The sequence below is a fragment of the Agelaius tricolor genome, unplaced genomic scaffold (genome assembly GCF_023055355.1).
Source record: "Agelaius tricolor isolate 1412-34295 unplaced genomic scaffold, bAgeTri1.0.p SCAF_1, whole genome shotgun sequence".
Taxonomy (NCBI): Eukaryota; Metazoa; Chordata; class Aves; order Passeriformes; family Icteridae; genus Agelaius; species Agelaius tricolor.
This window is the reverse complement of record NW_027269261.1, coordinates 30,891,378-30,912,326: the sequence shown is the minus strand read 5'-3', so window position 1 is coordinate 30,912,326 and position 20,949 is coordinate 30,891,378. Positions and strand designations below refer to the sequence as shown.

Sequence of the window (20,949 nt, the reverse complement as noted above, 5' to 3'; positions counted from 1 at the left end):
TCCTGCTTGTATTTTGCCATCACCTTGATGTGACAGGCAGAGTGTGAAACACTTGGGGCTCTCTGGAGGTGTGACTCCCCATCTGGAGTCAGAAGGTCACACACATTTAAGAGGATGGGCAGAAGGTTTGAGGACTACCACAAGCACTGGTCAGCCCAGCAGAGGCTGCTGTATGGTGTGATAGCTGTGGTTGGCTGCACAGTGTTCCTCCAAGTCCAGAAGTCTGCCCAGTCATTTCCAGCCCACAGCTGGAGAAATACATCTCAGAGGAACAGCAAGGGAACTGAGCACAAATGTGGTAGCTCAGTTACATTGCATAAAGGAAAGCTGTCAGTGTGCACACAGCAGGGGAAACTGTGCCATGGGTACAACTGTTAACACTTTAAACTTGTTTTATAACAGCATCAGACAAATTTGAAACAGCTGCTCTGTATGCTCTTCATTTCCAGTTGCAATGTATTTTTTTTCTTGCTGTAAAAGAAATTGGTGCTGCTGCTGTTTACTAAATTACCCGAGTGGCACTTATGACTTCTAACTTCTGATCTTGCTGTGATCACATGGATACCATCAACAGCAGGATCAGGGTTTGCTCTGCTAACATTGGTGCCACAGCCCTGAAAAAGCTAAATGCTGGATACATTATGGAGGGGAGCAGGCAGGGGCAGCAAGGAGAACTGTCAGCTCTCATTTCACATTCTCTAAGACCTTTTGTCATTGAACTACCAAACACTTTCTTATGACGCCAAGCAATTAAGCCTCCCTGACACTGGAGTGTTTATGAGGGAATTACTGCCCATCTCAGCTGCGCTCAAAAACACCAGGTCAGAAGTCAGAAAATTAATAAACCTGTTGAGGTGCCAAGAAATATGTTCAGTTGCTGCATCCCTAGGGCTGACATCTTCAGAGCAGTGGAAGAAAGAGCAGAATAGTTATATTCAAATAGATTACCAGGGGCAGGCACCTTCCAATCTAATGAAGGTGAACTTTTTCATATTTATACAAGATGAGTTTTTTATAATGCTTCTGTATCTGTGTTGCAGTAGGACCCAGAAGACACAGGTGCAGATAAGATCCCTTTACTCAAGGCATTATGAAAATCCTGAAGACAGGTAAAGAAAACAGAAGAAATATATAAATATTATAATATTCTACCTTTCCATTTAACCATATTCTTTCAGCCTAAGCTGCTTTTTCAAATGGAAGGACATGTATAGTGCTTTATTCATTTTTATCCCTGCAATTTATAAATCAAGCAGCTGCAGCAATGACTTGAGATACTGCTGTTAAGCAAACCTGGACACTGTGGCAGAGGAAGTAGGTCCTGGGAGGTGCTTATTGGAGCACCCAAGGCATGAGTTCTGCAAGAGAGACTGCATCGGTTGCTATACTGGGAGTTGAGCAATGTGAATGCTATTACTAGATCTGCAGGTGCCTTCTTGTGTGACCCGAGGCAGCTTGTTTCACTTTCCAAAGCTGCTTTCCTCCCGGTAAAATTGCTGTCACAATGCTTACCTTTTTTTTTTTTTTTTCTTTTAAGAAGTACTGGAGATCATTTGCTAAAAAGAACATTCAAAGGCTAAGATTGGTCTTTGCTGAGTCTGCCATGCAGTACCAGGAAATGCCTAGCACAAATTCAGCATCATTACAGATTCATAAGTCTCCTGGTTTCTAATAATAATAATGAAAGTCTCACTTATATAGAACATAGAACCATTGCATCATTTAGGTTGGAAAAGACCTTTAAGATCATTGTGTTCAACTGTCAACCCAGCACTGCTGCTAAGCCATGTCCCAAAGTACCACATCTACACATCTTTTAGCATCTGCAGGTTTATTTTTGTGTGAGTGATTTCAGTATTAGTTGCTGTCACCATACTGTGTGAGGTCACTACTCAATTTTGTTTTCTAGGCATCCTCACTCCTTCTACTAAATCATGTCTAAGATTCTGATTTTTTATTTGAAATACATTATCTGGCATTTTTAGACTAGCCTAGAATGTTTGTTTAATTGCACTCCAATTTTTCCATCTGTGCTTTTTTTCCAAGTGCCCTTGATTACATAAGGGGCAGGAAGGGGAAGAAATACATGTCTGAAAAAATAGAAGTATTATTAATTGCCTCTGGGTTAGTCATAATAATGCAAATTGCAACTGGTTAAGAATTTTCTCTTTAACCTTGGACCTTCCATCCAGCCATTAACTGCAAAGAAATAGCACTCTCTTACTCACAGTAATAGCAACAGCAGCAGTTTTTAATTTCTAAAACCACCATCCACTAAAGACTCCTTTACCAGAGTGCCCATGAGATTATTGTTTCCAGTTGAGAAAACGAAACTGAGGCACAGAAACTTAAAATAACCAGAAGAATGTCAAAGTCCCAACTCCAAATTCTGTATTGTAACTATTTAAACTTGTCCTTTAGTTTTCAAGCTTATGTTTTATGTTTTAAAAAGACACAGCTACAAAACCTCCTAATCTGCATGACTCATAAATTGATAATTCATGGCTGATATTTTGATGATTTTTTTTTTTGCTTTGTCAACACAAGCAATGTTGAGTGCCAAGATGAGCTCAGCTTGCTTTCTTTAATCTGGAGACTTCCTTGGAACAGCAAAGAAAACTGAGTTGGATTCATTGAGGCCAAGCCAGAGGCTAAGGTGTGGGCACCTCTCTGTTCAGACAGCTTGCACTGACACCTACCTTAAACTAAATGAGTAAGCAAAGGCTGAGGCATTCAGCTGGATCACAACCTGCCAGGCCAGGTGCATACAAAACCCAAGGTATGCGTTTCAAATGCAGAAAATGAGGTGAGCTATGCAGCAAAGAGCAGGCACTTGCAAGCCTGGCAGCCTCAGTCCCCATTCAGGCAGCCTTTGGCACGGATCAGTCACTTTTTCCAAGGTCAGATCTATGTTGCTGACTTGCTGCAGGTTAATGCCTTCATGGTCTGCAGTCCGTGCCCTGGGCTCTTGTGAATCATCATAATTGTTCACTTTTATTGTTTGCTATGGCTAGAGCTCAGACATGTCCTCTCCACTGCCCTTTCCCACATGCTCATTTTATTTCGCAGCCTCAGTACAGGTTTTAACAAGAATGATCTTCCAAAAGAAAAGACTTCACTAAGAATATCTGCCTACTGAAGAGGAATTAAAAAGTGGTGATTATTTCAATCAGTTCAAGAGTCTCTCAAACAGACTGGCATCACGAGTCACTTTTATCATTTCATGGTAATTTAGATCTCAAGATGAGAAGGAAGATGTACAATACTTGTGACATTCTCCACCTGCTCCACTTTATGGTTGTGCACATGTATTTCAGTCAGGCAATCATGTTTATACTAAAATAAACCACCCCAAAATGTTCTGATTCTCTACAGGTACAACCTTTTCTAGCATAGTGAGAAAAAAAAAAAGGGAGCTCTTGAGAAACAATGGTATTTAATTGATGCTTCTAAATTTGGTGGAGTTGTGCCTCCTGATTCTATTACCTCATCTAATCCTACAATGGGGTCCTGCTGAGAATGAGCTAGAAATGAACCTCAGTGAGAGGTTAAAATCAGACTTTACCATGAGAACACTTTCTGCATATGTCCTAGGTATTTATCTCCTTAGAGAAATGTTTCTATTTTTTACTAAATTCTGTGTGTCCTGCTAGCAAATACCTTCTATTTTTGGTGACAATTTTAAGTAAGAATGTATGATTATAATCTCTCCCCAAATGGCCAGACAGTAAACATGAGATTTTTCAAGTATTTCAGCATCTGCAGCCTGTATTTTGGCTGCTTTTCTCTGTATTCTCTGAATTGTCTGCAAAAATATGCCTGGAGAATAGCTGCAGGGCCACTCATTAGAAAGGATTAGCCCCTTCCCCATGTCTTTCATGCATTCAGATACACAGAACTAAAATTGCATGAGCTGTTTCTCTTGTTACGTACTTAAACTGTTGCTCACTATTCCAGGCACCACTCTTCTCCGAATTACCTTCCCATCACTCAGGAGGTTTTTCCCCCACCTAATGCATGTTTATAATGCATATTTGCTTCCAAAGGCTGAAACATGCTTTGCTGCATCTGGATCATTTGATAACTTTCTGCATCTGAGTATTCCCAGCCCTGGAACCAACTAATATGCTACCTATCCCTCTATGTATCCCCTAAGTGCTGTTCATCCATTTGTCTGTGGATGCTTGTACATTATTGAGAAAGTATCCAGGGCCTGGACTCTGGATCAAAAAAAGCCAGAGAAAATGTCAGCACTGAAACTCCTCAGGGGCCAGAGGCCTGTCTTAGGAAGAGATCTGTTGGAGGTTGGATCTGAATGGAGGTTGCAATGCCCTGTTCATGACAGCATTAATTTTAGATCAGCTGAACCAGTTTTCTCCTTGCCAGCCTCTAAAGAAGCGTCGCTCAGCTGTACTTCCCCTTGCTGCCACATTTCAACACAAAAACACTTTCTGGTGGTTGTAAATGGATGGATGTGATTAGCAGACACATGACACAAATCAAAACATTAAAAGGTTTAGAAAAGCAGGTACAGATTAACATACTGAATTTTCAGGAGACAATGCTGAACTGATACATTGGTAATTTTCTGTTGTCTAGGCAAAGTGGGAAATATCACAAATATACAAAAACAGTGTTGCAAAGGTCATAGTTTAAAATAAAAAAGGCTAAATACATTATTAAAACATGACATGAAATCAAAGCACATGCTCCCCTCTTCTGGATCCCATAGTATTTAGCTGCACTGTAATCCTGAAGCCTATCATGTGTGTGTCCCTGAGATTATTCTTCCTTAGGGCATTAGTAGCAGCTAGTCAGTTGTTTGTGTATCTTCACTGGCAGCTTGCTTAGTAAGTGTTTGCTTTGTGTAACAGCACTGTCCCTACATTCATGCTTGTGTTTAACTTTGGAGTGAAGTACCACACCCTTGCAGGGTTTTTTAAAATCTGAACTGCTTGAAAAACTGGAATTTTGACATAATCCCAGCATCATTTTACAAAATTATAGAATGGCCTGGGTTGGAAGGGACTTAAAGAGAGATCATCTAATTCCAACCTCCCTGCCACAGGCAGGGACACATTCCACTAGACCAAGCTGCTCAGACCCCCATCCAAGCTGTTCTCAAACACTCTCAGGGATGGAGCAAGCACAGTTTCTCTAGGCAACCTGTTCCAGTGCCACACCACTCTCACAGTTAAATATTCTTTTCCTACTATCTAATCTAAATCTACTGTCAGTTTAAAGCCATTCCCCCTTGTCCTTGTCCCTACATGCCCATGTAAACAGACTCCATCTTTCTTCTAGGCTCTCTCCAGGTGATGAAAGCCAAGGTTTATTTGAGGTGACACAGAAGTACTGAGCAGAGAGACTGCTTCTGCACAAGATTCATAATAGTTGAAAGCTAACTCAGTATGAGCTTACCTTAATAGCAATTACAGACATAAAGCCTATTAGATCATCTTTAAGAAGCCACTCCTTATCTGAGGGGAGTTTACAGCTTCTGGTAGTAGTGCAGGTAACCAGCACAAAAGAGACCATTTCAGTTTCCAGCTGACTTACTGGCTTAAAGGGCTGAGTTAACAAGGCCAAGGCTACTTTTTTTCACGTACTCCCTTCTCTTGGTACCCTCAGCAGCTCAGCTTTGTCCTCAGAGAGCTTTGCCCAGGGACAGCTTTGCCTGGTGCTGGTCAGTGCACAGGGTGGTTTGCAGCCACAGACACTTCAAAGAGGGCAGAGAGTTGCATCAGCTGGAGTCAGACTAGAATGGTTTGAAAAAATCACCACCATTAGTAAACTGTCATGAACCAGCTTTTTCACAAGAAGTCTTGTTTACATGATTTCAATTAAGTTTTTTTATTAAAAAGTTTTAAGCATGTGTGTATATGTACTTCGTTATTGCTTTTTTTCTGTCATTAATTAATTTGATAGAAGATGCTTTAGGAAGCTTAATACCAAAGCCATAATATCTTTGTCAGAATTAATTGCTGTTCACAAAAATTCACATACTCTGAACTTTGTTAAGAATGTTTATTATTTTCAAAGTTTAATAACCTTGGTTTTAAGTGCAAAGCAAAAATCAAAGTATAAGACAGGCAACAGCAGCCAGGAATAGATCAGATTTCCCCCTCCATTAATGCCACACCAGTATTTTTCCACACATTTCCCACTCAGATCTGAAATTTCTGGCAGGGAGGGGTGGGGGTGGTCAGCACCATTTCCATTTCACAGACAAAACCAAGGTACAGAGAGTGCAAGGCTGTATCTTGCTCAATACTATTGGCTAAACCAGTACCAGAAGTACAATCCCCATTACTCAGCCCTCAAGTCCAGGTGCTGGAAATTCCCCTCTCCTTTCCTGTCCGTCAAAGGAGCCGCCAGTAATGACCGTGCCAGCCGTGCTCTTCCCTCCCTGCATCCCTTACCTCTTGCAGGTCCCAGAGCACGGAGCGGGCCGGCGCGGCCTGCCTTGTCCCGGCTGTAGCCAGCCCACAGCTCCGTCTCCTCATGGTGCTCACCACAGGCCAGGAGAACCCTGAGTACGTCAAACACCTACACGGCTTTAGTTCGGACTGAGGCAACCGAGGACGAACAGCTACAGGATAAGAAGGCAAACAGAAGGGCAAGCGTCGCCCTCGGGGCCCTCCAGACCTCTCACCAAGCGGAGGCCCAAGGGAACAAGTCCCTGTCCTCACCCCGCATCGCACCGCACCGGAGCCCCCCAGAGCCGCCCAGCCTCCAGGGAGAGCTCCTGAGCGCGCACAGCCGGCCCGGCCCCGGCACACTGCGCTGGCAGCGACCAGGACAAGTGAAAGATATTGAACAGCGTCCCTCGGCGAAGCAGGTCCCAGCACAGCGGGAACGGCAGCCCGCGACGGGCCCGGCCCGGCCCGGCCCCCCGGGACCCGCTCCCTCCGACAGACTTCCGCGTCAGGGGCCCGTCTGCGCATGTGCGAGCGGCACCAGCACCCCGCCACCCGTTCCTGGCTGTACCACTGTGTGCCCAACGTATGGGTAGAGGCAAAAGAGGGCAGCGGCTCTAGGCGGTTCTGCGGGCCTCAGTCCCGCCTGGGACTCGTGATTGAGAATCCTGTTCTCTTCTCGAGCCTATGGGTGCCCTCCAGACTCGCTCCTCACGCAGTTCCCGCACACGATCCGCCCCACCTTCCCCCGGGGATGTGCTGTGGTACATGCCGCTCCCAGCTGATTCGGTGGCTTGACTAAACCATCGCGCTCAGGACGGGGGGAGCCACGGTGCCTGAGGGGGGCACGCATTGTTGCGCGAGGGGCCGAGCGGCGCTCCGGGGAGGGCGGGCGCGCGCCGCTGTGGCACCGGGGCGGTCACCGGCACCGGTGGGCGGGTGGCGCCGTCGCACGGAGCTCCGCGTCCCCGTGCCGCCGCGTCTCCGCTCCCCTGCCCGCCCCATCGGCAGGGTGCGGCCGGGCCCCCCCGCGCCCTCCCCCTCCGCCGCCTCCCCAGTGGTGCCGCCCGGCTCCAGCTGACCGGCCTGGAATCCCGGCCGGGAGCCGCGCGCCCCCCGCCCGCCGCCGCCCCGCGCCCCGGTCCCACCATGGGAGACGCCGGCAGCGAGCGCAGCAAGGCGCCCAGCCTGCCCCCGCGCTGCCCCTGCGGCTTCTGGGGGTGAGCCGGGCCCGGGGCTGGGCTGGGGCGGGGAGGGACGGAGGGGGGCGGGCGGCCAGGCGAAGGGCGAGGCGGCGGGGGGCCTCGGCCGGGCGGGGGGTGGAACGGGCCAGGTCGTAACCCCCGGCACCGGCGGTCGCGGGGCCCGAGCCCGCAGCTCGCCGCGGGGAGGGGGCGGCCCCGGGCCCCTGCCGGGCGGGCCGCGGGGGTTCCCCCCCTTCGGAAAAGGGATGTCTCCGTGCCTGTGGGTGCCAGGTCCCGGGGGGCCCGGACCGCGGTGTCGAAAAGGCAGCGGGTGCCCCGGGGGGAGGCGGCCGCGCTGCCCCCGGGCGCAGAGGGGGAGGGGGTGCCGGAGCCGCCCGCGGCCCCCCCGCCGCCCGGACACCGCGGCCTTCCCGGCAGCCCGGCGGGGGAGGCCTGACCGCTTCCCAGGCACGCAGGTTTCCTGGAGAGGCCGCCCCTCCTCTGGGGCTGCGGGCTGCGCTCCGGGGCCTGCCTTCAGCTCCTCAAAGGCGCAGCTGAGTAATGCGGGCCCCTGGGTGCCCTGACGGGTGTCCCTGACGCATCCCTGCCCTGTGCCCGGCAACCGGGAGCTGTCGCTGCGATTCACGCAGGGCAGCATAACTAATGAGGGAAAAAGGGTAAGGACAAAAACATACTTCGTTCTCCACCTTATGAAAGCGAAGGGGTTCATAATAGATAAGGCCCGTGTTAGCTGGTTGCTGATACCCTTTTAGGAAGAAGGAAGTAGGGGTCATTCCTGTTTGCCAAAGGTGAAAAAAAAAAGTAAATCTGTTCCTTACTAAACTACCACCTCTAGGGTCGTGTCTGTTGAAGATATTTCCATTACTGATTTTTTAAAAAAAAATCACTTGTACCATGGGAGATGGTATTCTAGCAGATACACATCGTCGTAAAATGTCTTTAGTGTCTATCACAGCAACATTAGTCCCTAACGTTCTTATTTATGGAAAATTCATAGGGTATGTGACTAAATAGACTTTTGAGGGCCCACCTGAGATTTACACTTGTCTGTGATTGTACCTTCTTGGGATTTATGTCATGCAATTTAAGGTACTCTGGGGAAGTGGAGGCTGAGAGAAAAAAGATGCAATAAGAGTGATTTAGTGATGTCACTGCAGGTTTGGTTGGTTCATTGAAGTGGCAGGATTTTAAACAAAATCCCATTTTTTAGTATTGACAGAAGCCTGAATTGCAACAAATGCCATGGCCCTGTTGGGAGTGATCTTACAAGACAGATTATAAAGACATAGTAAATAATTTTGTTTATGTTTGTTTTGCTAAGCTCCCATATTTGGGTCTGATTTTTTTTGTAAAGTAGTGGAGAACAAGTTTTTGCTATCTCTAATGCAGTGCACTGACTTCTGTAACGTGATACTTATGGGAGAATTGTAGAAAGTTGAAAGTGAACTTTTTCTTTGGGCTCGACTTCTTGGCTAGTTCAGCATGTTTTGATAATGAGAAGAAATCTGGTGCTTTGTGTTCAAGGATCTGCTTAATGGTTACAGGAGGCTCTCAAGAAAACTCATTGCCTTTAAAGCTGATTTTTTTTAAACATGCTTCCCTTGCACAAGCAGATATCAGCTGGTATTTTTTTCGCCCTCCCATTTTTGTTTTCCTTCAGAGTGCCATCCATGTACTGGATGTTTTGTATGATAATTTTGTATGATAATTTTGAAAGACAGCAGTGTGGAACAAACCCTTCACTTTTTCCTCTAATACAGTGAATGAATTAGCCTGTTTTTCAGTCTCTTTAAGTGTCTGCCAGGTGCATTTCAATACACAGTGACAAAATAAGTATCTATTTTTCCACTTTAAAAAATGGTCCTGTCAGTTTCCAGAGTTGATTGCTGTCCTTTTCAGTCCTGAAAAAGCTTAAGTCACTACATGACCTTATTTACCCAGGCCTTGCTAGTGCTAGAACGGATTGTGTGGTAAATCAGTGCAGATGTGCCTTTCTAGTGAAGTTGCATTGTCAGGAGTTCTTAAGGGGTTACAGTTTTATGCCAGCTTTCTGAAGAAAGTAAGTAGTGATAGCAGAAAGATTTAGATTTGTGTAAAGTTGAAATTCTGCTGCTCTAGATTTCAGGTAGGGTTCCTAGAGCAACCCTTGCTCTACCTAGGGTTATGACATGTTTTAAGACAGCATCTTACCGGTGACTTTCATATCATCTCAATGTCTGTCAAGTCATGTTTTGGAACAACAGGGCCAGTACATTTAAAGCTATGAAAAGTTATGAAACTTGTAATTTGATGTAGTAGTTTCCATCGAATTTGTAAATAAGGTAGTGTAGAGGTATTGCTTTATGTTTTTGGGTCAGTACTGTGGTTGAGAGCCCTTTCACAGTTCTTCTTGAGTCAGCCCAAGCCAGGTAAGCAGCAGAACAATTTTGTGTCTGGGGGTCAAACAATAAGGTCTATATTTTACCAAGTATAAAAGATGATGCCTTTTTTTTTTGAAATTGATTTTATATAATGCCTATAGGACTCTTTGTAATAAGATGCATGTATTCTGCAGTAAGCCACAAAGACAGAAACTATTAAGGAAAAGACTGAAAGCATTATTAAAATTAAAGTAAGCTATGGGTTACTGTGCTAAAGCTTGCCCATTGGTTGAACAGGGATAGAAGCAGCTCCAGAGACACGTGTTGATAGTGATGGCATGCAAAGAGATTACAGGAGCAGACTAAAATGTGCTATTGCATTGAAGTTGGAGGGGTTCTTCTTTTAGAAGACTTGGGTTTATATTAGAAATTCAGATCCTCTAGGTTTCAAGAATCTCTAGAGACTGGAAAACTACTAAACTCTTGATGTTTCAAGATCTGAGAGACTGAAAAATGAACAGCTGAAAGAAGATACTTTTGAGTGAGGCTGTTAAGAACTTCTGAAACATCTGCTTAAGGTCAACAACTAATGTTTGCTTGCCTTTTGTTGAAGATCATGGAATCCATCCTTAAATCTGCAGACTCGCCCTTCTTTTTAGACTCTCCAGTCAGTAATTTCTGCTCGAGTAAAGTTTAAATGGAGCACTGAGATGATCTTGATATTTTACAGAGTCATTTCACTTACCCATATAATCTCAGTTGAAAAAACCTCATCTGTATTCATGTTATTTATGAAAAATTCATACAACTTAGTGTTTGGAAATATTTTGCTCCCTTTTCTCCCTATTTTTATATCTTCAGCTTCAGTCATTAGGAACTATCTCACTATTTATTGGAATAGTCTTAGTATACAAATATTGGAAAGGGTTCAGTATGCAAGTTATCTTAGATTTCTTAATCTAAAATATGCTGTATTTAACTTCTGGTTCTTATGACCTGGAAAAATGCTTTCTTACTTTCCTGGTTAACAGACTACAGAATTACAGAATTGTGTAATGTTTATGTTTTCTTAGACTACTGGATTTCAGAAGCCTTTCCCTTACGATGTATATGAGCTCAAGGTTGAAGATTTCATAAATACATGAAAATATTACTGGATGTATTATATTCCAGTTAAGCATTTTTGCTTATTAGAGATGAGGCTGATTCTTTAATGACCTACATGCTGGCAATTTCTCTTTGACTTCTAAAGATCTCCATGAAGGTTTCTGTAGTGAGTGAAACCATCAGAGGGCTGGGGATACTACTGTTAAATGGTTATATGCATAGAAGGGACTTGTAAGCTGGTGGTAGCCTATACTGTGAAAAGAGTATGTCACTAGAGTACATTTGTACTGTACTGACTGCTGCTTATCATTTTTATTGTCCAGACTGATACCATACCACTGCATTTAGTGCCTTAGAACCAGAAAAGAGGGAAATATGTTAATAGACATAAAACAAATGAATTCCATTCTTGAAATGGTGGCAGCCAGCAGGAAGTTGATTGAAAACACAGTATGATTAGTTTCATTTCATCTTAGTTCTGGCAACTATAAGGTTCTGTAGTCAGCTAAAACTGATAGCAATATTATTTGAGAACATGCCAGCAGGGCTTTTGCAGGATGTTGCCATTTGGTCTGCCTTTTTCTGACACTGCATGCATCGTATGTGTGATGAGACACTGTGCCCCAAGCATTCTGTGCAGGCCCAATTCAGAGTTTATTTCTGAGTCTGGATTTTCCAGTCACTTATGGATCATCAGATCCTTGTCATGCCAATCTGGCTCTTTCCTCAATTTTGTTTGCTAAAATTAAACATTTGATCAAACGGTGAATCATTTAACTTAAGCATGATAAGTTTGTGAGTGTATATCACCAAAGCTTGCTTTTAGATTCTAAACAAACAATGGTTATATATAATGTGCCATTTAGAAGCCTCTTTTCTGACTAGTCTTTTCTTTACTTTTTTTGGTGATTACCGCTATTCAATCCATAGGAACTCTAAGTGTTCCTTTTTAATAAACACTGTCTCATCTCACAGGCAGTGTAGGTCATTGTGAATGCATAATGCCTCCCTAGACCTAATTTTGCTTTAATTGTTGTTGCAACTTCATGTAGATGTTCCTAAATGAAGCTTGAGTACACTGTTGAAATATGTATCTTTCCCTCTGAGAATCTGTTTTCACTGGGCTTGGATCATGCAGTTCCTTAGCCAGGCTTTCCCTGGCTGGCACTTTGGATCAGATGCTGGAGTAAGCAGTGAATTTGTCACTTTATGTGAGACAGTGTACTCTATTTTGCTCTTAGGTTAAGGCTAAAAATACCTTAATATTCTAATTTTTTAATATTATGCATGAACTTATATAATACTCTGTTAAATTATTGGATAAAAGAACTTGAAGCAGTTTATATTTAAATCCAGCACTAACTGCTGTAATAATATATCTATTGGTCTGTTGCAGAAATAGAAGTGACAGATTATTTAACTGAGAAACAAAGACTGATGAGAAATTGATTTATTTACAACTTTCTTACAAAGTGCTACAGTGTATGATAAGGGATGTTGGAGAGGCACTGAAATTATTTGCTTAGATCCTGATTTTAGACGATACTGAGAATTATGAGATAGAGAAGCTTCTGTCTGAGGAGGGAGTGGTGGTGAGGAATTGAGCTTTGTCATGTTCCCTGTTTGAATAAAAATATGCAGGGTAAAGAATGATAAATTGTGATTTCCCTCAGTCATAATGCAACTAGAAGGACATATCAAATAAAGTCAAAAGTATAAATTTTATCCATTTTTTGTACAGTGAGCTCTTGCTTCTTGCAACTGAAGTTGCAAGGTATCACATTTTTGCTGTTTTCCATTTGCTGTAGAAACATACCTTGTGAAATGGGGCTTATTTGCACTTGAAGTAAAAGCAGATGAACTGGATTTAATACTTTAACTGTAATAAGCTCTTTTCTAGGAATGTGAAAACAATGCTTTCTTTTGCAGTACTTAATAGAATAGACAAAACAGAAAGGAGATTTTGTTACTTAATGAAAACCAGCTGTTCTGGATCAGACCAAGGATACATCCAGCCCTATTTCTGATTTGGGTGATAAGTGATGAAGAGGGAATAAGCATAAGGACAGAGCAAGCATTCAGTGATGCTTATCTTGGTATATCTCCTTTGCTTCTGGCAGTCTGACATAAGGTTGTCCTCTGTTTTATAGATTTACAGCTTAGTAGGTCTTACCTATTTTTCAATAAATTTGCATAATGAATTGGTGAGGCCATATGTACTCTTGACCCTTACAAAATCCTGCAGGAAGCCATTCCATAATTTAACCATTCTCTCTGTGGGAAAAAAAGTAATTGATTCTGTTTCTTTTAAACTTGCTGTGTGATAATTCTAAGGAGTGAATAAATTCAAACAGCTGGTGTATGAGGGCGTTTTATTTAAGAAGATCCAAAAATAGGCCTGCTTGATTAAAAATGTCTGTTAACATAGTGCAGCCAGAATTTGAGGAAAAAGCCCTCTTGCCTAAACCATGAATTTATTCAAAATCTGTGTATAAAATGTTTTGTAAATATTTTCTGATTTTAAATGGGTGCTGTGTTAATTATAGACAGGCATATCCAGCACCTTTTAATCTAATTGTAACTTCCTCATCAGTCAGAACGAAATTCACTATCGTAGGTGCTATTCTTACAAGTGGAACAAACAAGGAAGAAGTAGATTGTCCTCCTTTTTGAACTTGGAGGAGTTAAAAGTTACTGTGTCTAGGTCACCTTCCCAGTTTCTGTCTTGCTGTGTGACAGAACCTTATCGTGTCTTCTGTAAACTGTGATTAGTCAAAGCTATTACTGTTTGGGCAGTGCTGGCAATTATTCCACAGTGTGTGCTAGGAAATATCTGTCTTAATGCTAATTATTAAAATGTTCAAATGTTGTATGGTACCATAGATGTGGGTTGTGTAAGGCTTCATTTTGCTGGAGATGCTTTCTGTTATCAATGGTTTCTGATGATAAGCCCAGTCAGTCAGAGGGTTATAATATAGGTATCAGTTTTGGGGAAATACTGCTGCTGATTTTAATTTCATAAATTTCAAACAATTTACCACTTCTGTTGAAATTTGATGTTAATATTGTTGCTGCATGTTGGACAGCTGTTGAAGTCTCACACTGGTGGAAGCCTCACGACTCAGTATTTCTTTTAAAGTGTTGAAATCGGTGATGCAAAACATTAACTAGAGAGAATGATCCTTGATTGATGTATTTATTGGAGATGTCTGGTTTTGACTTGAATGTTTTCACTAACATGCTATGCCATTCCTGGATTTTAATTTCTTTTTAAATTTGAAGCTAGTGAATATAAATAGGCACAGGCTTTCTTTACAGCCAGTGGGTAAAAATTATGAACGTGATATACTTTCTCAGTCAATTACTGCTTATATTCTTTGAAGTTAAAAATTTTGTTCATGTGTCTCCTCAAATATGCAACCCTGACTGATGTAATTATTATTGTACTTCAAAAGTTAAGACAAATGTCTTGTGAGTGTTGGATAGTATTTGATCTTGATTATGTTGAAACCCTTATTTGGGTTAAGATAAACTTCATACTCACTTTAGGCTAGTAAATTCCATTTATATTTTCTCCCACTTTTTATCTCCTTTTTAAACTGAAGTGTCAGAAATATTTCCTGTCTATTTTGACCAGGCAGGGCTCACTAGGATGGAGTCCCTTCTTTGCTTTTGGAAGAAGAATTGAAAATCAAGCAGTAGCTGTAGCATGAATCAACTTCTTTCGATGACAGATCTGTGAAGAAACTTAGGTCAGAGTAACTGCAGATATTAAAATGGCATCTCCTCAGGACACTAAGAGGGCCACATAAAATATTGTTGAGGATACCATATGCATTGAATAATAAATGGTTCTGACAAATGAAACATTTATGTAAATGACCACAATGGTTTCAGGCTATGGAGATGACATTAATGTACAGAAGTAGTGGGTTGGCATTTTTAGGTTCTGCAAAAATGCCCAATCATTACCTTCTAATTTAAGATTTTGATGTAAAGCTATTTTTGTAATAGAGAGTTGGGTCTTTTGTTTGAAATGGTGGAAAGTTTATATACTTAAAGAGTGTGGGGTCAGATTTCTATATTTTTTTGACACTTTTTTGAAATCTTAAATGTCAAACAATGTATTGTAATGCATAGCTCCATTAACTCCAAGTTATTCCTTACCTGTACTCAGGAAAATAGAGTATTTGAAGAGTTGCAGTATTCCAGGAGGAGAAGGAAGATGTTCACAGTTGTGTGTTCAGTTTCTGTGTATAGCATTTGACTAGTAGCACTGTGCTAAGTGCAGTACCTGCCTGTACAGAGAAATTGTATTAGAAAATTGTTGATGGATTTTTACACTTAGTGTGTCATCTGGCATCTTCCCTGCAGCAGAGAATGCTGCTCCATGCTCTGTATGAAAGACTTTTACGTATCCTGTTTGATTCCATCTGTTTAATCTGGCCACCATTTGCATGCTCTGAACTTGAACAATATAAGTCAATGCAAGGAAGATAAATTTCTGTTTGTAAATATTGCAGTATTTTTATTAGTGTGTTAAGGAAGTTTATTTCTAATATTACTTTAATCAGTGTTATGTCCTTTAATAAATGTACTTTGGCTAGTGTTGGACTTCCAATAATTGTGTGGTGTAAATTAGAGACTAACTGAAAGTAACGAAAAATTTTGAATGGAGATAAAAACCGGTTTTTCTAAAATAATTTTAATAAGCAGTCAGACAAACAGAGAAAAAGAGTTTGGTTGATGATTACTGTCTTAGTTTTTGGCTCTTTAGATTATATAGTGTCTAATGTTGGATGAGTTGTTTATTTGAAGGCCTGTCTTAGTAATGTATATATTTAACTTCTGCTTGGTTGAATGTGCTATTTAAGTTGAAAGTCCTGTTTAAATACTAAGCATCTGTGGAAGGGGGAGGAGAAAGGAGCACAATACTGGATTTGAAGCAGTGTTTAAAAGAACGAAAAGCAGGCTGGTTTCACGATAACCACCTAGTTGTGCCCTTGGAAAAGCAGAATCCAAAGTCATGTCCTCATTGACTTAATTGCTAAAACACAACCATCCTTCACAATATGACTGTTACTGACATCAGCTCTGTCGCCATAACTGCAGCATTTTTATCTCTAATTATTATATTCAGAGGTGTCTCAGAGGAAGCTGCATATATAAAGTATGCAAAATGCTGTCATTTAGCGAGAGTCCCTCAGTATTGGAAATTGTATTGTCCTCTAGCTATTGATTAGGTGCTATTTTGGTCCAAGATAATGTCAATATTAAGGAGCCTGGCTTTTTGATAAATCAATTAAGTGTGTCTGAAATTTTTCTTTAACAATTATCCACTATTACCTAGTGAAATGCATTTTTTTACCTGAAGCAAGAAGAGTTCTTGGTTGGGTATCGCTGACATCAGTTTGCAGGACGAGGCGTTAGTAATGCTTGTTCATTGCTCAATGCCCTACTGTTACCTTTTCCTTAGTGATCTCCTTCGGTGAGCTAATGGACACTGATGGTTTCCAAAATTGTCTGGGTGTTAACAAATGCTTGCTTATTCGTGAAGATAGGTTTCAAATGTTCCCCTGAATTGTTAACATGTTTATCAATTTAAAATCTATTAATCTCTATTTTTGAATAAACTTTTGACTGTTTACTTCCATGAAGGAATTAAAGCAATTATCATATAGTGGGTTTCCATAATGAAGATTCTCTCCAATTTTAATTAGCAAGCGTGTTAGTATAATTACTCCATTTTAATAGGAAAAAAGCATCGTAATTTAAATTTTTAAAACGCTCAGAATTTTACAAAATTTAAAATACATTTTAAATTCTTTGAAGAAGATGAAAGATTTTTTTTTTTAATTTTTGTACATAGATGTGTGGGTGAATGATCATTTTTGCTACAACTTAAAAAGAGCTTTTAGGATTAGTCCATATATACTCAGTATCTTCCCTAGGTGATGACTCATTTTTGAACTTTAGAAAGAAAGCAATTAACAATAATATTTACACACTTCAAATATATTTTTCTTGGCATTGAGACTTTGTGATTAGTATGTCTTGACAAAATAACTGAAATTAAACTTGCCTTGGAAATAATAATTAAGATGAAGCAGGTTGATTTCTTTTATTTAGGAAAGTGGACTAACTCTGCTGCTTGTTAAATCCTGATGTTGTCAAATACATGGAGTAAGTCCTAGCATATTTATTTTGGAGTATAATTCCTTTCCAGAATCTAACATCAAGTTAGATGTTAGAATGCCTCTGCATATAGTGTTGAATATCACTATATATTTTTCTCTTATTTTGACTGTAGTTTATTAGCAGTTGTTTTATTTAGGATACTGGATGTGTTCCTGTTTAACATTCTCTGGGGTACTGCTTTAGACATTGTGCTTTAATGCTGATTTTTTTTGAGATATCTGTTTATTACAAGACTTTAGAGACTGTAAACCTATAAAGATATGGGTAGTAGGATGTTCCTTTTTTAATAAAAGTCCCATTCTTACATTTAAGTTTGGAAAGGATTTATTACCATTTCTGCTGCTGATACACTGGGTGACAGTCAGTCCATGCTTTTCTCTGCATGGACTCTCTCTGTTTTCATTTGTGAATCATATATCCCTCTTCATTCAATTCCACAGTGCTTTACGAGCCTTGAATGAGAGATTTTGGAGTAAGGCATATTTAGGAGCAAGGAGTATTTTCATTTAGAAACAGGTGTTTGTTTTAAATCAGAACTTGCTGTGGGACAATATTGACCTATTGACATGTTGTTTCCCAGGTGGTTCATCTAGAAGGAAGTGTTTGTGGTGGGTGGAGGAAATCTCTTTCAATCAGGAGAGTTGCTATGCAATTAGAGGAGCAAGAACTGCCTGCATTACACATCTGTGAGTCTCAGGTGGTTTTGCAGCACTCTCTTGATGAAGATAGGACCCCATTATTATCCATTATTCTGTGATGCAGTCTCTCCTTTGACTATTAAAGTTCTTGTGTGACTAATTCAGGAAAGACCAGAAATCTTTCTGGTGAATAATTAACACTTCCTGTTCTGCTCAAGCGACTTGCAAAGAGAGATTCAAAAGGTAAAAACAAAACCACAGTGATGTGTATTACAGTGATGTATATTATTATATAGCAAATTGATGCATTATATTATACTGAAAATGCCATCACTCAGTGGTATAACAAGAACTCCAGCATTACAATTTAAAATTCAGTTGCCTGAGCTGAAGTGCAGCTGAAATTCAGATTACAGAAAGTACTGGTTGGTGTTGAAACTGCTGTAATTGGAATTGGAAAGTAAACAGAACTAGACCAGTGCTTTGAGAAACTTAAGTCTGCAGCTTTCAGAGATTGTTATAATTTTTTTTTTTGGTTGCTTTCTGTGTTTCCCCTCCCCCCTCCTTTTAGATCAAGTTTTCATCACACTCCTCGATGCCATTGAGACAGTGATTTAGCTGCTTTCTTATTAGCATTCTTTTTGACCTTATTTCAGTTTGCTGATTTAGAGTGGCTTCCTGACTTCTGCTAGCAAGGTGTTTTTTGCAAACTTGTATAAAGAAGAGACTTAAAAAAATATTATTTTTGAGGACTATTATTATTTTTTTTAAATTATTATTTTTAAAGACTGTTTAAGGCCACTAGACAACCAGTGAGTATTTAAATCAGTTTATGGTCCAAATAGATTTATACTTCTTTTAAAGTTACCTAGTAAATTCTGACACAAATAGAGGCTTCAAGGACTTGTGTTCTTTGGGTGTCCATGAAGGCAGTTACAGAAGAGTGTATGGGAAATGGTGAGCATGAGCCTCATTTAGGGATTATTAGCTGGTTAATCAGTGGTGCTTAACTTTCTTTGGCTTAGTTTTCCTGTCCCTCATCATTCTGCAGGACAAATTCTGAAGGTAAGTGTTACATTTTTAGTAGCACAGCAGACTACTTAATTTGGAAAAAGTAGACCAGCTTTTGGAGGCACAGGCATTTGTTCAGTGTATGGGAAAGTTAATGTGCTTTTTCTAAGTATATACCTTGATATTACCTCTGTCCTCAAAATCAGTCTTGCCCATACCCTTAGGTCATCATGGTTGCAGCAGTGACATGAAAGGCAAGTGTGTTCTATCTGCCAGGACAGGTGGCCTGATTTAATGTTTCCGTATTTTTTCAGCTGTTTTTGTGTGTATGTTGTTCAGAAAACCCCTGTTTCTGGCATGATACGTAGCAAATACTAAATGTGGTATTCTCCTTACCACAGAAGATTAAACTGTTCAATTTGTACCATCTAGAAAAAAACTAGAGATGTGTTGAAATTGCTTTGAGTCTAGTTGAATTAGGCAAGTGTAAACGTTTTCTTTGTGTGGTTATAGGTAGTATTTTTCTTCCCAAAACAGAGCAAAATCATCTACATGAATTGACTGAAGAAAATTGATGTTTAACTGAAAATCCAAAATTGTTATCTGCCAGTCCCCAGTTTGCACAGGATTAGATGTTGGGTAAAAGTTTTGGGAAGTAAGAGGACAAGAAAACAATGCACGTGAAATTAGTAATTTACATATTTGCTGTTCATTAGTTTAATAGCTAATAGTGAAGACACTTTTTTTTTTAGTTCTGTTACATGTCACTAAATTTCCTAGACTTCTGTCATGCATTAGTGTAAATGGAGAGTGACAAAAGATTCTGTGGGGCTTCTTTCATAAGGGGCTTTCCATGTGGGAAAGATACAGCTGAAGAAGGTGCACAGTTTTATGATTATAAGCCTAAAGTCAGACAGAATCATGGAAATACCAGATTTTCTTTTTTATTTTACTTGAAGACTAGAGATGATTGAAGAGTTATGGGCTGATAGTGCTGCTTGCTTAAATTTTAAAGCTTATTTTAACTCCTGCTTGTGTTTAGGATTCAGCATTAATTTGACATAGTTATTGAAGCAGTAGAGTTGCAGTTTGCAGCTGCAGCCTGGCCCAGTGGTTGGGTGGTTAAAACTTGCTTGTTCTTCTTGTGTACTGAGAAGGTTACACATAGCTTGGATGAGAGTTCAGGATGAGGTAAGGTTTCGGGGCTCATTTGTGTTACTTGCTGTTAATGATCACTCTGCTTGCTTACTGTGCCTTTGCCTGAGATTGCCTTCAGAGATGCATAAAAAGCTGCTCTAACGAAAGAGCCTTTGCTGTTTGCATGCATGACAATAAAATATTTGACTTGGCCCTGATTTCCCACTGTCGGAATTGGATGAAATGAATGTAGTGATTGTGATTTATTCCCTCAGTCTCCATTATTAGAGGAAAATAAGTTGAGGCTTGTTCCCACAATTTCTCCACGTTATTCTAAAATAGGAAAATGATGTGACTAATAGTAGTTTCTCTGAGTGCTGTGATGCCCTTGTTTTTGTTCATGTAAATAATTCTAGGCTGTCTACTTCGAACACTTAGAAAATAGTAGAAGCTACCATGTGAAAATGACAGCTATGAAGATTACAGTTTACATTAGTGTGGATCACTGAAGATGGAAAAGCCAAAATATCACCCTGTGTGAAGGTTTCCTTCTCCTGTCATGGGATGAAGGATGTAGGATGAAGGATTTTTTTTTCTACTAGATGTTTAAAACCCTTGAACTTTAAAGCAAAATGTGCATTCTGAATTCTTTTTACCCTGGTAATTGAAATGCAGTTGTCTGAGACCTGGGAAGTGTGCTGTGTGAAATAGGAGACAGGCACAATGCATTACATAGGGGGTCTCATCCCATCTTCACATCTGACTGACTCCCTTTTTAGAAAGTGCTGTTCCCTGACCTGTCAGCCACTGAAGGACACGTGCAGCAGCTCATTTCCTCCACTTTCCATCAGAGATGACCAGTGCAAACATAGTG

General features: G+C 40.8%; 1 protein-coding gene across 1 annotated transcript in view; it reads left to right on the top strand.

Moving 5' to 3' along the window:
* The first annotated feature begins 7,386 nt into the window (after positions 1-7,386).
* Positions 7,387-20,949, top strand: part of ZFAND3 (zinc finger AN1-type containing 3) — a 135,125-nt gene continuing 121,562 nt past the window's right edge. Inside the window, exon 1 of the mRNA XM_071428388.1 lies at positions 7,387-7,639. Within this exon, the coding sequence (XP_071284489.1) occupies positions 7,569-7,639 (71 nt within the window). The 5' untranslated portion in view covers positions 7,387-7,568. The remainder of the gene's footprint in view (positions 7,640-20,949) is intronic.